This window comes from Sinocyclocheilus anshuiensis, unplaced genomic scaffold, assembly GCF_001515605.1.
Source record: "Sinocyclocheilus anshuiensis isolate Anshui unplaced genomic scaffold, SAMN03320099.WGS_v1.1 scaffold263, whole genome shotgun sequence".
Taxonomy (NCBI): Eukaryota; Metazoa; Chordata; class Actinopteri; order Cypriniformes; family Cyprinidae; genus Sinocyclocheilus; species Sinocyclocheilus anshuiensis.
Window position 1 is genome coordinate 151,438 of NW_015549593.1, and position 10,295 is coordinate 161,732.

The following is a 10,295-nucleotide window of genomic DNA, read 5'->3' on the forward strand; positions in this document are numbered from 1 at the left end:
GTGTGTGTGTGTATATATATATATATATATATATATATATATAGAGAGAGAGAGAGAGAGAGAGAGAAAATACCTATACTAATTAACGTAATATTATCTTTCAGATCATTGGTTATGTTCAGTTTTTTAATCTGTGGACCACAATTACATTTTGTAGTCCTGTGTGTGTTATTAGGTCTGAGTGCAGTCTTGCTTGCATAGAAGCATATATATATATATATATATATGTATATGCCTGCGTCAGTATATAATGTCTGCATTTGGCTATTATCACACCTGACTGCCCAGAGCAAACCTAATGAGTGTCTCTCTCACTCTGTGGGGCCGCAGGAGGGAAATGTCACAGTTACGAGTGGAGGACCAGCGCCTGGAATGACAACGAAAGATCAGTGTGGTGCCAGCGGTCTGATGGGGTCAATGTGACAGGTAGCCCACTGCTTACATTGAGACTGAGAGAATGACAAATATTCTGCTCTGACTTTACTTGCAGAAAGATAATCAAAAGACCTATCGACTCCACATGACTGAAAGTCTATTGACAATGAAAATCCTGTCATCATTTACCCGCTCTCATGTCGTTCCAAACCTGTATGCTGTTATTTTTACATTGGAACACAAAGGAGACTTTCTAACAACTTGTGAAGTTCATGGTGACCAGAGGGTTTAGAGAGAACTCCAAAAAGAAGAAAAAGAGAAATAGAAAAGCACCATAAAGGTAGTCATGCAAGTCTTCTGAAGCCACGCCATAGTTTAATGTGACAAACAGCCCCAAATTTGAGTCATTATTCACTGATAATAATTCTCCCAATCCGCTACAACTCTCAAATCAAACATTGCAATTAGGACTGTCAAATCGATTAATCGCGATTAATCACATCCAAAATAAAAATTTGTGTTTACATAATATGTATGTACTGTTTATATGTATATATAAATACACACACATACATTTATATATTTAAGAAATATTTACATGTACAGGTGCATCTCAATAAATTAGAATGTCGTGCTTATCTTGGATGCAATTAATGGCAAGTAAACGATTTGACAGCCCTAATTGCAATATTTGTGAAACGGGTTGTATGTTACTGTTCAAAAGTTTGGGGTCAGAAAGAATTATAGGAATTAGGAACAGACTTTTATGTTACATAATATATCGATTTCAAATATCTGTTCTTTGCCCTCACAAGAATAAATTCCATTTTAAAATATACTAAAATGGAAAACAGTTCTTTAAAAATTGAAATAATATTTCATAATATTATGTTTTACTTTTGATCAAGCAAATGCAGCCTTGGTGAGCGTAAAAGACTTCTTTCAAAGTCATTAAATATTGCCAGCAAAAAACTTACAAGCCCCAAACTTTTGAATGGTAGTGTTTTTTTTGTCTGTTTCTCACACAAAGTTATCATATGGCCTTGAAGACTTGGAATTATGTGCACAAGTCGCATAGTCCACTTTTATTGTGCTTTTACGGTCCTCTATGGAGCTTGACAGCCACTATGAACTCTTGTTGATTGGAAAAGGTACGATACATTCTCCCTTTGTGTTCCAATGAGAAAATAACAGAATGCAGGTTTGGAATGACATGAGGGTGAGTAAATGACAAGATTTTCATTTTTGGGTGAATTATCCCTTTAACCCTAAACGCAGGCTGAAAATTCAACATTTTCCCTATTCTCACCCTCCATTTCAACAGACATCATCAATAAACTAGCGCTTGTCTGAAAGCGAACAATATACATGTTATAAAACATTGTTTGATTGTGGCAAAATGAACACGCTCCAGATGGCAAGCTTTCACGTGAGCGTTTAGAGCAAGAATGAAGGTTTTCGGGTTGAGCGAAGTGCTGTAAATAACAGAGAAAGGTGATCTTATCTGAGTACGGAATCGTCTCGGGCAAATATAAGCTGTGAGAGGTAATCTCTTCTGCTTGAGAAAAACCCGAACCCAGGGTATTAGTCTCTGATGTTTTGACATGTAATTTTCTATTCCAAAATTACAATCTTCTCTGATTGATCAGAAGTTGTGATGGGTCCTTTAAGCCATTAATCAGGTGTGACATCACTTTTATCTGGCCATCAATAGGGAAATGGCAATAATTATCTCTGTTGTTTCCTGTTGGAAGGGGGCTGCTTTCCACAGAACCGGCCAACCACTGTGCGGCACTGTGACCCTCCCTGCACCAAACCCTTCTCCCACTGCAAGCAGGTAAACACACTGAACCATATCTATTTTCACATTAAACCACTGTGTAAATAACACAAAATAAGAAAAAGAAAATCATCTTGTTCTGTAGTTTGTATTTAATAGCTTGCTATTTGTGAAATCTACATGTAACATGTAAAATGTTACTTTTTATTTTACAGAAGCATTTATGTTAAACGTGTGTATTATTTGAGCTGTAAAGTTGTTCTCGTCATTTTTTCAGTCATTTTAGTGTTTTCATTATTACATTGTCATGACTACAAATTTGTAAAATTGGATATAATACAGGGGGGAAAAAGATGAATAAGGGTTTTTCACACTAAAATCATAACCCATATTGTTTGACTTGTGGCTATATACTATTGAAACAGAATTTTAACATTTACAGAACTGGCCCTGTATACAGTGCCTCGATGTAACCCAGATAGTTTGCTTGCTTATGAAAAGGAGGGACAAACTGAAATTAGTTTTTGTTCTAATCAGGGTTATGCCACAAGTACTATGTTGTCTCAAGTTGCATTAAATGTAAAGTATTTCTTTAAACACAGCAGTGTCTTTATGCTCTGTCTGAGTGTGGCTCTCACAGCGATCTGTGTCTCCTTCAGAGCGGCGTGTGTGGCTGTGAAAAGGGCTACACTGAAGTGATGACCACACATGGATTCCTGGATTATTGCACCAAGACCCCAGGAGCTGACAACAAGAAGGCAGATGTGAAGACCAGCTCGGGAAGATTAAAACCAGGCACCACTCAGATCCAGGACTTCTTCGGGGAGTGGTCCCTGCAGCCACTCGGCCCAGGTATTTGAAATGCAGATGAAGACCAGGCTGATGTGGGCCAGCGGAGTGTGGCTTTGAGTTATAGCAGAATCGCTGGACGCCTTTATGAGACTTCAGATACAGGCTGATATAGAACTCTGTTTAATGCCTCAGTGTTTATGCCCTATTGGAGCTATGAGAAAAGCTGCAGAGGACAGAGTCTTATAACAGCGTGATTTGTATTGCCCATAACTTGACAGACAGAGTTGCTTTATTGCTGGCTGGAGGCCATTTCTGATTAGAAGTGAATTTTGCGGCCTGTGGTACAACAACTGTGTGCCGTCAGGTTACCAGTAGGTGTGGGTATCAGCCTCCAGATGGAGGGACAAAATTCAGAGAATTACCAGTTCTGTTATTTGCAAAACAAACTATGACTACTCTACTGTACAAGGACACGTCTGTCTGGATTATATTATATTATATTATGCCATTTAATTTTTTTTATTATTAGATTTTGGATTACCGTTCAGAAGTTTGGGGTCAGTAAGATATTTTTTTGAATGAATACTGTTATTTAGCAAGGACTGTGCGTTATTGACAAAAAACTATATCTCGATATTTTATGGGATTTTATCGATAACGATAATTAGATGATAATTTGCTGAGTGTTATTGTGCTGGTACCTTAAGGACTACTGTGGACAGCTGACAGTTTTTGATATTCTTCATATTCTGTGTGGTGGTCAGTTCACAGCAGTGACAGAGATTAATCTTTTCCAATAAATTCAAATAGATTTTTACCTTTTATGGCCCTTTTTTACCTTTATAAAGCCATTTTTTTCTAAAAGTGTGCATCATCTTTTGAGTTGACTTCTTACATTTAATCAGTCAATCAGAATATTAAGACATTTTGGCTGTTACCAAGCAAATTCAATCAGTATCAACAAAATTAATCTTTGCAATGCAGAGGAAACACAGAAGCTGCATCTGAAGCGGCATTTAGATGGTATTACACAGTTTAACGCAGCTCAGAGGGACATGAATGCAATTAACCTGCAGCTATAAATGCATAAATAATGTTTTTATATTTTAAACATAAAACGTTGAATACTGATATTTGAGATTATTTAAAAAATGTCAGAAGTGCATTTAAAAAATGAAAAGATACTATAAAAGTGAAATTAAAATCAAGTGAAAGCAGCAAGTCACTGTTAATAAGTCACTGTTAATAAGTGAGTCATTGCAATTTAACTGAATAATTTAAACGGGTGATTCATTCAGGAACGAAACACCGAAAACAGTGCTTTGGCTTTGTTTGGAATTATTTTTGTTGGTGAAATAGAGCAAAAACAGGCAATGTGGTCTCTTAATATTAACTTGTTTATTGAACCGTTGTATAAATCAATATCCCATTTCTAATCGTGCTGATTTTTGTAGAGAAAAAAACGGCACGTTTCGTGTGATATTGGTTAACTTTATGAAATGATATAAATGTATACATTTTCTGCCACCATATCTTGAATTTTGTGATCATCCTAAATGCATTTTATTTGACTGAATCATGCAGTGAAAGAACACACTCTAAATGTGCACGCGCACTAGTCTAACCTACTAGACTTCATCACGTACGCATGCACTCTTTAGGTGTGTTTGGTTTGGTTTTTGCAATATACTAGATCGTGTCAAATCGCACATCGTTAAAACCACAATTACTATATTATCGTTGATGATAAATATCGCACACCCCTAAAGGACACATTAGATTGCCAGTAAAGACATTTATAATGTTAGAAAATATTTTTTTGTTTTCTTTTTATCATAGAAACCAAAAAACTGCACTCACAGTTTCCACAAAAATATTAAGCAGCACAACTGTTCAGCATATCAGAATGATTTCTGAAGGATCATGTGACACTGAAGATTGGAGTAATGACTGCTGAAAATTCAGCTTTGCCATCACAGGAATAAATTACATTATAAAATATATATTAAAATAAAAAAAGTTATTTTAAATTGTAATAATATTTCACAATATTACTGTTTTGTACAGTATTTTTGATCAAATAAATGCAGCCTTGGTGAGCAAGAGACTTATTTCAAAAACATTCAAAAATGTTTTAGACCCCAAACTTTTTAACAGTATTTTATTCATTATATTTGGGATTATATTATAAACAAATTGAAATTCAGACCTGTGTTGTAATGTTTGTTAATAGCTTATTAAACCAGGTGCATTCAGATGCAGCAGTACCTCAAGTGACCCACCAAATATTATTTGATCTCAAACTGAGTTTGTGCAAACATTTATTAATATATATTAAACAAAAATACTATATTAAAGGGGCCATATGATGTTGCTAAAAATAACATGATTTTGTGTATTTGGTGTAATGAAATGTGTTTATGCGGTTTAAGGTTCAAAAAACGCATTATTTTCCACATACTGTACATTATTGTTTCTCCTCTATGCCCCGCCTTTCTGATTCTTACAAAGCTCATCGGTCTGAAAAGTGAGGCGTGCTCTGATTTGTCAGCTATCCAGTGTGTTGTGATTGGCCGAATACCTCAAGCGTGTGACGGAAATGTTACGCCCCTTACCATACTGTGATGCCTGCTCTAGGCATGACGAAGCGGATATCGTCCTCTTTTGGAAGACCAAACAAAGTAGTTTCGCTTTCACAACGAAACACAGCGTCTTCACGACATGGCGGCGGCGGCAACAATACTACAGCGAGAATAAAAGTTACGCCTTCTTTCTTTGCGTGAACATTTGGGCGGCGTTATGCAAATCTTCCCACATCGTGACGTAGACATGTGGAGGCGTGTTAGAACAAGCCATTTTAGGTAGGCGTGGTTGACTCTTAACTTTTATAAAGAATATCTCTTTGGATTTGAGACTTTAGTCTTTGCAACTTTAAAGATCTTCTTTATGCACCAAGAGCTTGTAACACTTAAAAGAGAAAGGAAAAATTGAAATCGCATCATATGACCCCTTTAAGTTAACTTCAATAAAGCTAAAATAAACATTGCAATACGTAGTTGTAAAATATAATATAGAAGTATATAACACCATAATGGGTTTGCAATGTAAGGATCATTACAAAATTATAGGCCAGAGTTTTATAGGTCAGAGCTCAGTTTTATAAAATACCTAATAGAATGTCTTTACTCAATTTTTTCTATGCACTAGTGGGCTTCTTCTCTGAATTAAAGTTGTTCTAAAGTGTTACAAAACTTAGCAGGATCTTCTTTTGCTAAGAGTAGTTTTTGCATCATCTATTCTGTGAGTCTCAAAGGATCCAGGTCTGTTGCTACATGAGAAGCTCTCTGTGCAGCTCATCAGACTGCTGTCTTTTGTCTTTTATCTGAGAAATGTATTCTGAGACCTTGTCATATTAGTTATACAAGCATCTTAATGGCTCTATGACACACACCTCATTCTTTGCTCTGAACTCAGAATGGAAGATGGTGAAACAGTTTCTTCAGGTACATTGTCACCAGCAGTGTTGGGGGTAACGCATTACAAGTAACGCGAGTTATGTAATCAGATTTTCCGTTTTTTCAAGTAACTAGTAAAGTAACACATTACTTTTTAATTTACAAGAGAATATCTGAGTTACTTTTTCAAATATACTTTCCATAAAATTTTTTTTATGGAGTAATGCAATATTGTAATGCATTACTTTTAAAAGTAACTTTCCCCAACACTGGTCACCAGCATGAATGTGCCATCTGTTACTGCTGTAACAGGCCCCTGTGTGGAAACCACAAGCAATAAAAATGATACTCCTATATATTTCAATGGTGATCACACTCCTGTTTTCTGATTACACAGATGGAAGAATAAAGCTGTGGGTCTATGGGTTAACAGCTGGAGGATTCATTCTCATATTATTCATAATTACTGTGGCCTTTCTGTTTTGGTATGTATGCTATCAAATTTTAACACACTCACCATTGAACGGAAAGACAGTACGTGTTTGAAAACAGTCAAATTTTTTTGTGTGTGTGATTTTGGTTGATGAGAGAAATTGCACTTCACCTATTGACTATTTGTTATAGCCTTTAGTCTGACTTATAATAACATTTTGCTGCCATCTAGTGGTATAGTGTAGAAATAAAATAGAGGGCAGCAGTATATATCTTACATTTCACTGATCTCTCTTTTTCCCCTCGTCTTTATGCCAGCAAACCATCCAAACAGAGTAAAAGTTCATCTCCACCACAGAAGCCCCTGACTCTGGCCTATGACGGGGATGTGGACATGTGATCAAGCTCTCTGTGACTGTACATTCAAAGCACAAGCTGGACTACGTGCAACATTTTAATATGTTCATTTCTCCAAGGCACCCTTTGGATTTTGGGAAAAATAAAAAAAAGAAACAGACATCGAAGAACATTTCGATCTTGAAGTCTGAAGCGTACACGAAACGTTGTGTGCAAGACAGCAAGGACAAAGGTTGTGGATCAGTGGTCGTAGTCGTGAAAATCGTGACATTTAAAGAGGGTACAAGACACAGCTGACATTCCATGGACCAGATGGAGGACTTCGACATTTTCTTGCCGTGATTTTTCTTACATCAGAAAAAAAAGAGAAAAAAAAAAAAGTTCAAATTGTGCTGAATCTATTGTATCAGTCACATTAAAAGCCAGTTCACCCAAAAATGAAAAGTGTTTCATCATTTACTCACCCTCAAACCTGTATGACTGGATCACGACCGGACAACCAGCTTATTGAGTCAGTGAAATGAACGAATGAGTCCAATTTGTGAATAAATCATTCTGATCAGTTTTGTGAACTGAATCAGATATAGGTGACTCAAAATAACTTTGTTCATGTCAAGATTTTCAGTGAAAAAATGACTTAAATTGCAGTTTGATTGTCTCACAAAGTTATTGTATAATTAAGAAGACTTGAAATATAATGCACAAGTTGTGTGTATAAATTGTACTTGTATTATTCCATAATAATTATACGTTTGTTATGCTTTTACATTATTTTAGATGCTTGAAAGCTCCAGTCGCTGTTCATAATTGCATTGACAAAAACAGCTAGTACATTTTTAAGATTTATCCTTTTATGTTCCACAGATGAAATAAAGTCATACAGGTTTGCAACATCTTGAGGGTGATTAAATGACTGAATTTTCATTTTTGCGTGAACTATACCTTTAAGCTGATCTGAAAGTGACTTTTTAACAGAGAGCGAGAAAAGAATAATGTGTTATGCACTATATTAGTGCTTAGTCATTCTTTAGTTTCCTCTTGATCTATGTTCAAACAGATTTTCTAGTGTTTTTTTCATTGTGATGCAAGGACTTGTGCTGTAAACTCTTGTTTTTGTGTTAGAATGTCTCTGAACTTGTGTGTGATCCGCACATTAAACCAAAACACAGCTCATTTAGACACCGCGAGAGGTTAAGGTGATGATCTGCCCGTGTGCTGCTTCCACACGCCTCCGTTTGTCCTTTAACCTCCGTCTAGCAGCTGAAAAATTGATGAGGTCTGCTTCAACACCAGCAGATAATGAACTGTGTTCCTGTGACGCGCAGAAGGGTTTTTGAAAGCGGCTTCCTGCAGTATCCTGCGGTTAGAGGAACTCATTTAGCACAGATACAGTGGACCGATGCGTTTGTGTAGAGTCTGCATGATCATAACACCGGGAGAGGTGCTTCAACACTATGAATGTTCTTTTTGCTTTACTGACTGACTTCTTGCTGGCATAATTGTCTTGACTAGGCCTATCTGTTTCAAGACCTTAAAGGGTTAGTTCACCCAAACATTTAAATTAGCCCATAAATTACTCACCCTCAAGTCATCCTAGGTGTATATGACTTTCTTCTTTCAGACGAATCCAGTCGGAGTTATATTAAAAATTGTCTTTGATCTTTCAAGCTCTATCGTTGTACTCAGCGGGTGTTGCAGTGCTTCGGTTCAAATGACGTGAAATAAAAAGCACCCTTCCACAAAAAAAAGTGTCTCACAGGGCTCCGGGGGGTGAACAAAGGCCTGTAGCAAATCGATGCGTTTTTGTAAGAAAAATATCCATATTCAAAACGTAATAATCACTTGAATCTAGCTTGCGCTCACGGTTTTAAACGGAAGCAGTTCCGTGGGAATGACGTATGAGGTCAGCTATGCGCATGCGCGGCTCAGAAGTGACGCACGCGGAGAGATCCAAACAAAACAACGGTCACTAATTAGAAGCACAAAACGAGGATTTGTAAAGAAGAATGTCGGAGGATTTCGATATAAGCCAAGAGGAGACTTGTTTTCCTTTGCTAAAGTAAGGAAACTTTGCTTCTTTTGATCCTGTAAACAAACGTTGGTTTTCACGAGACTCACCGGCGCATGCGCAACGCTGACCTCATACGTCATGCTCCCGGAACTGCTTCTGTGTACAACTGTTGGCGCAAGCTAGATTCAAGTTATTATTACGTTTTGAATATGGATATTTTTCTTACAAAAACGCATTGATTAAGTGCCAAGGTTCGCTTCGCTCCTTGTACTGCCACGACAAAACATTTCCTGAATCTCAACGGTCCTCATTATAATAAGATAACTTGTGGTTTTTAAGCTACGCAAGACTTCTGGTTCATGGGGTCTTACTTTACCGGAAGAATGTATTCTGTATGTGTTACATACATGCACATGTATTTGTTCCTTCATTTTTGGATTTTGTTCTTTTTGTCCCATCGGTATTTCTGCTGCCGTCCATGTTGGCTGGATAGTCTATATAAAGAACAGAACAGTTTGAACAAAACCTCTGTTTGAGACCCATCCGGATGATCTGCTGCTCTTAGACTGAGTACATCAAAAGGCTTCGGTGTATTTCTAAATTAGTCCACCGATGTGAGAAGCTAAAATGTGTATAGCTTATAAGATTATTCCAAAAGTGGCCTTGCAAATTTTATGGAAATAGTGACAAACTCAACAGTGTGTTTTGTTCATTTGATTCCCTTGGTTTTTATTTGTTGCCCCTTAGAACTGACTTGTTTACATGACTTCTTCTTCTTCTAATATGTTCAGTATGCTCTCAGCACTATACAGTTGCCTGTAAAACACTGATCTTTAGTTACATAGTACTTTCTGTTTTAATTGTGTGTACTTAAAGAGTTGAATGAAAATGCTAATAAATTGTGATACTCTGTGGGAAATGTTGTTGCTTGTTAATCCTATGTTAATCTGCATCAAAGATGGATGGTGGTTTCAGCTACTTGGACAGAAGTGAGGTAGATGCTGTGCCTTTGTACCATACACTACTTTTAAGTTCATAGCTGTCAACACATTTGTCTTTTAAATCATACATACTTAATTAAGAGGCCATTCGA

At 36.7% G+C, this 10,295-nt stretch overlaps 1 protein-coding gene across 1 annotated transcript in view; it reads left to right on the forward strand.

Moving 5' to 3' along the window:
• LOC107658188 (thrombospondin type-1 domain-containing protein 7B-like) overlaps positions 1 to 7,689 on the forward strand; it is a 58,671-nt gene extending 50,982 nt beyond the window's left edge. The window contains exons 13-17 of the mRNA XM_016446651.1: positions 331 to 426; positions 2,130 to 2,212; positions 2,815 to 3,007; positions 6,800 to 6,887; positions 7,153 to 7,689. Coding sequence (XP_016302137.1) covers positions 331 to 426; positions 2,130 to 2,212; positions 2,815 to 3,007; positions 6,800 to 6,887; positions 7,153 to 7,234 — 542 coding nt within the window. The 3' untranslated portion in view covers positions 7,235 to 7,689. The remainder of the gene's footprint in view (positions 1 to 330; positions 427 to 2,129; positions 2,213 to 2,814; positions 3,008 to 6,799; positions 6,888 to 7,152) is intronic.
• Positions 7,690 to 10,295: the final 2,606 nt, after the last annotated feature.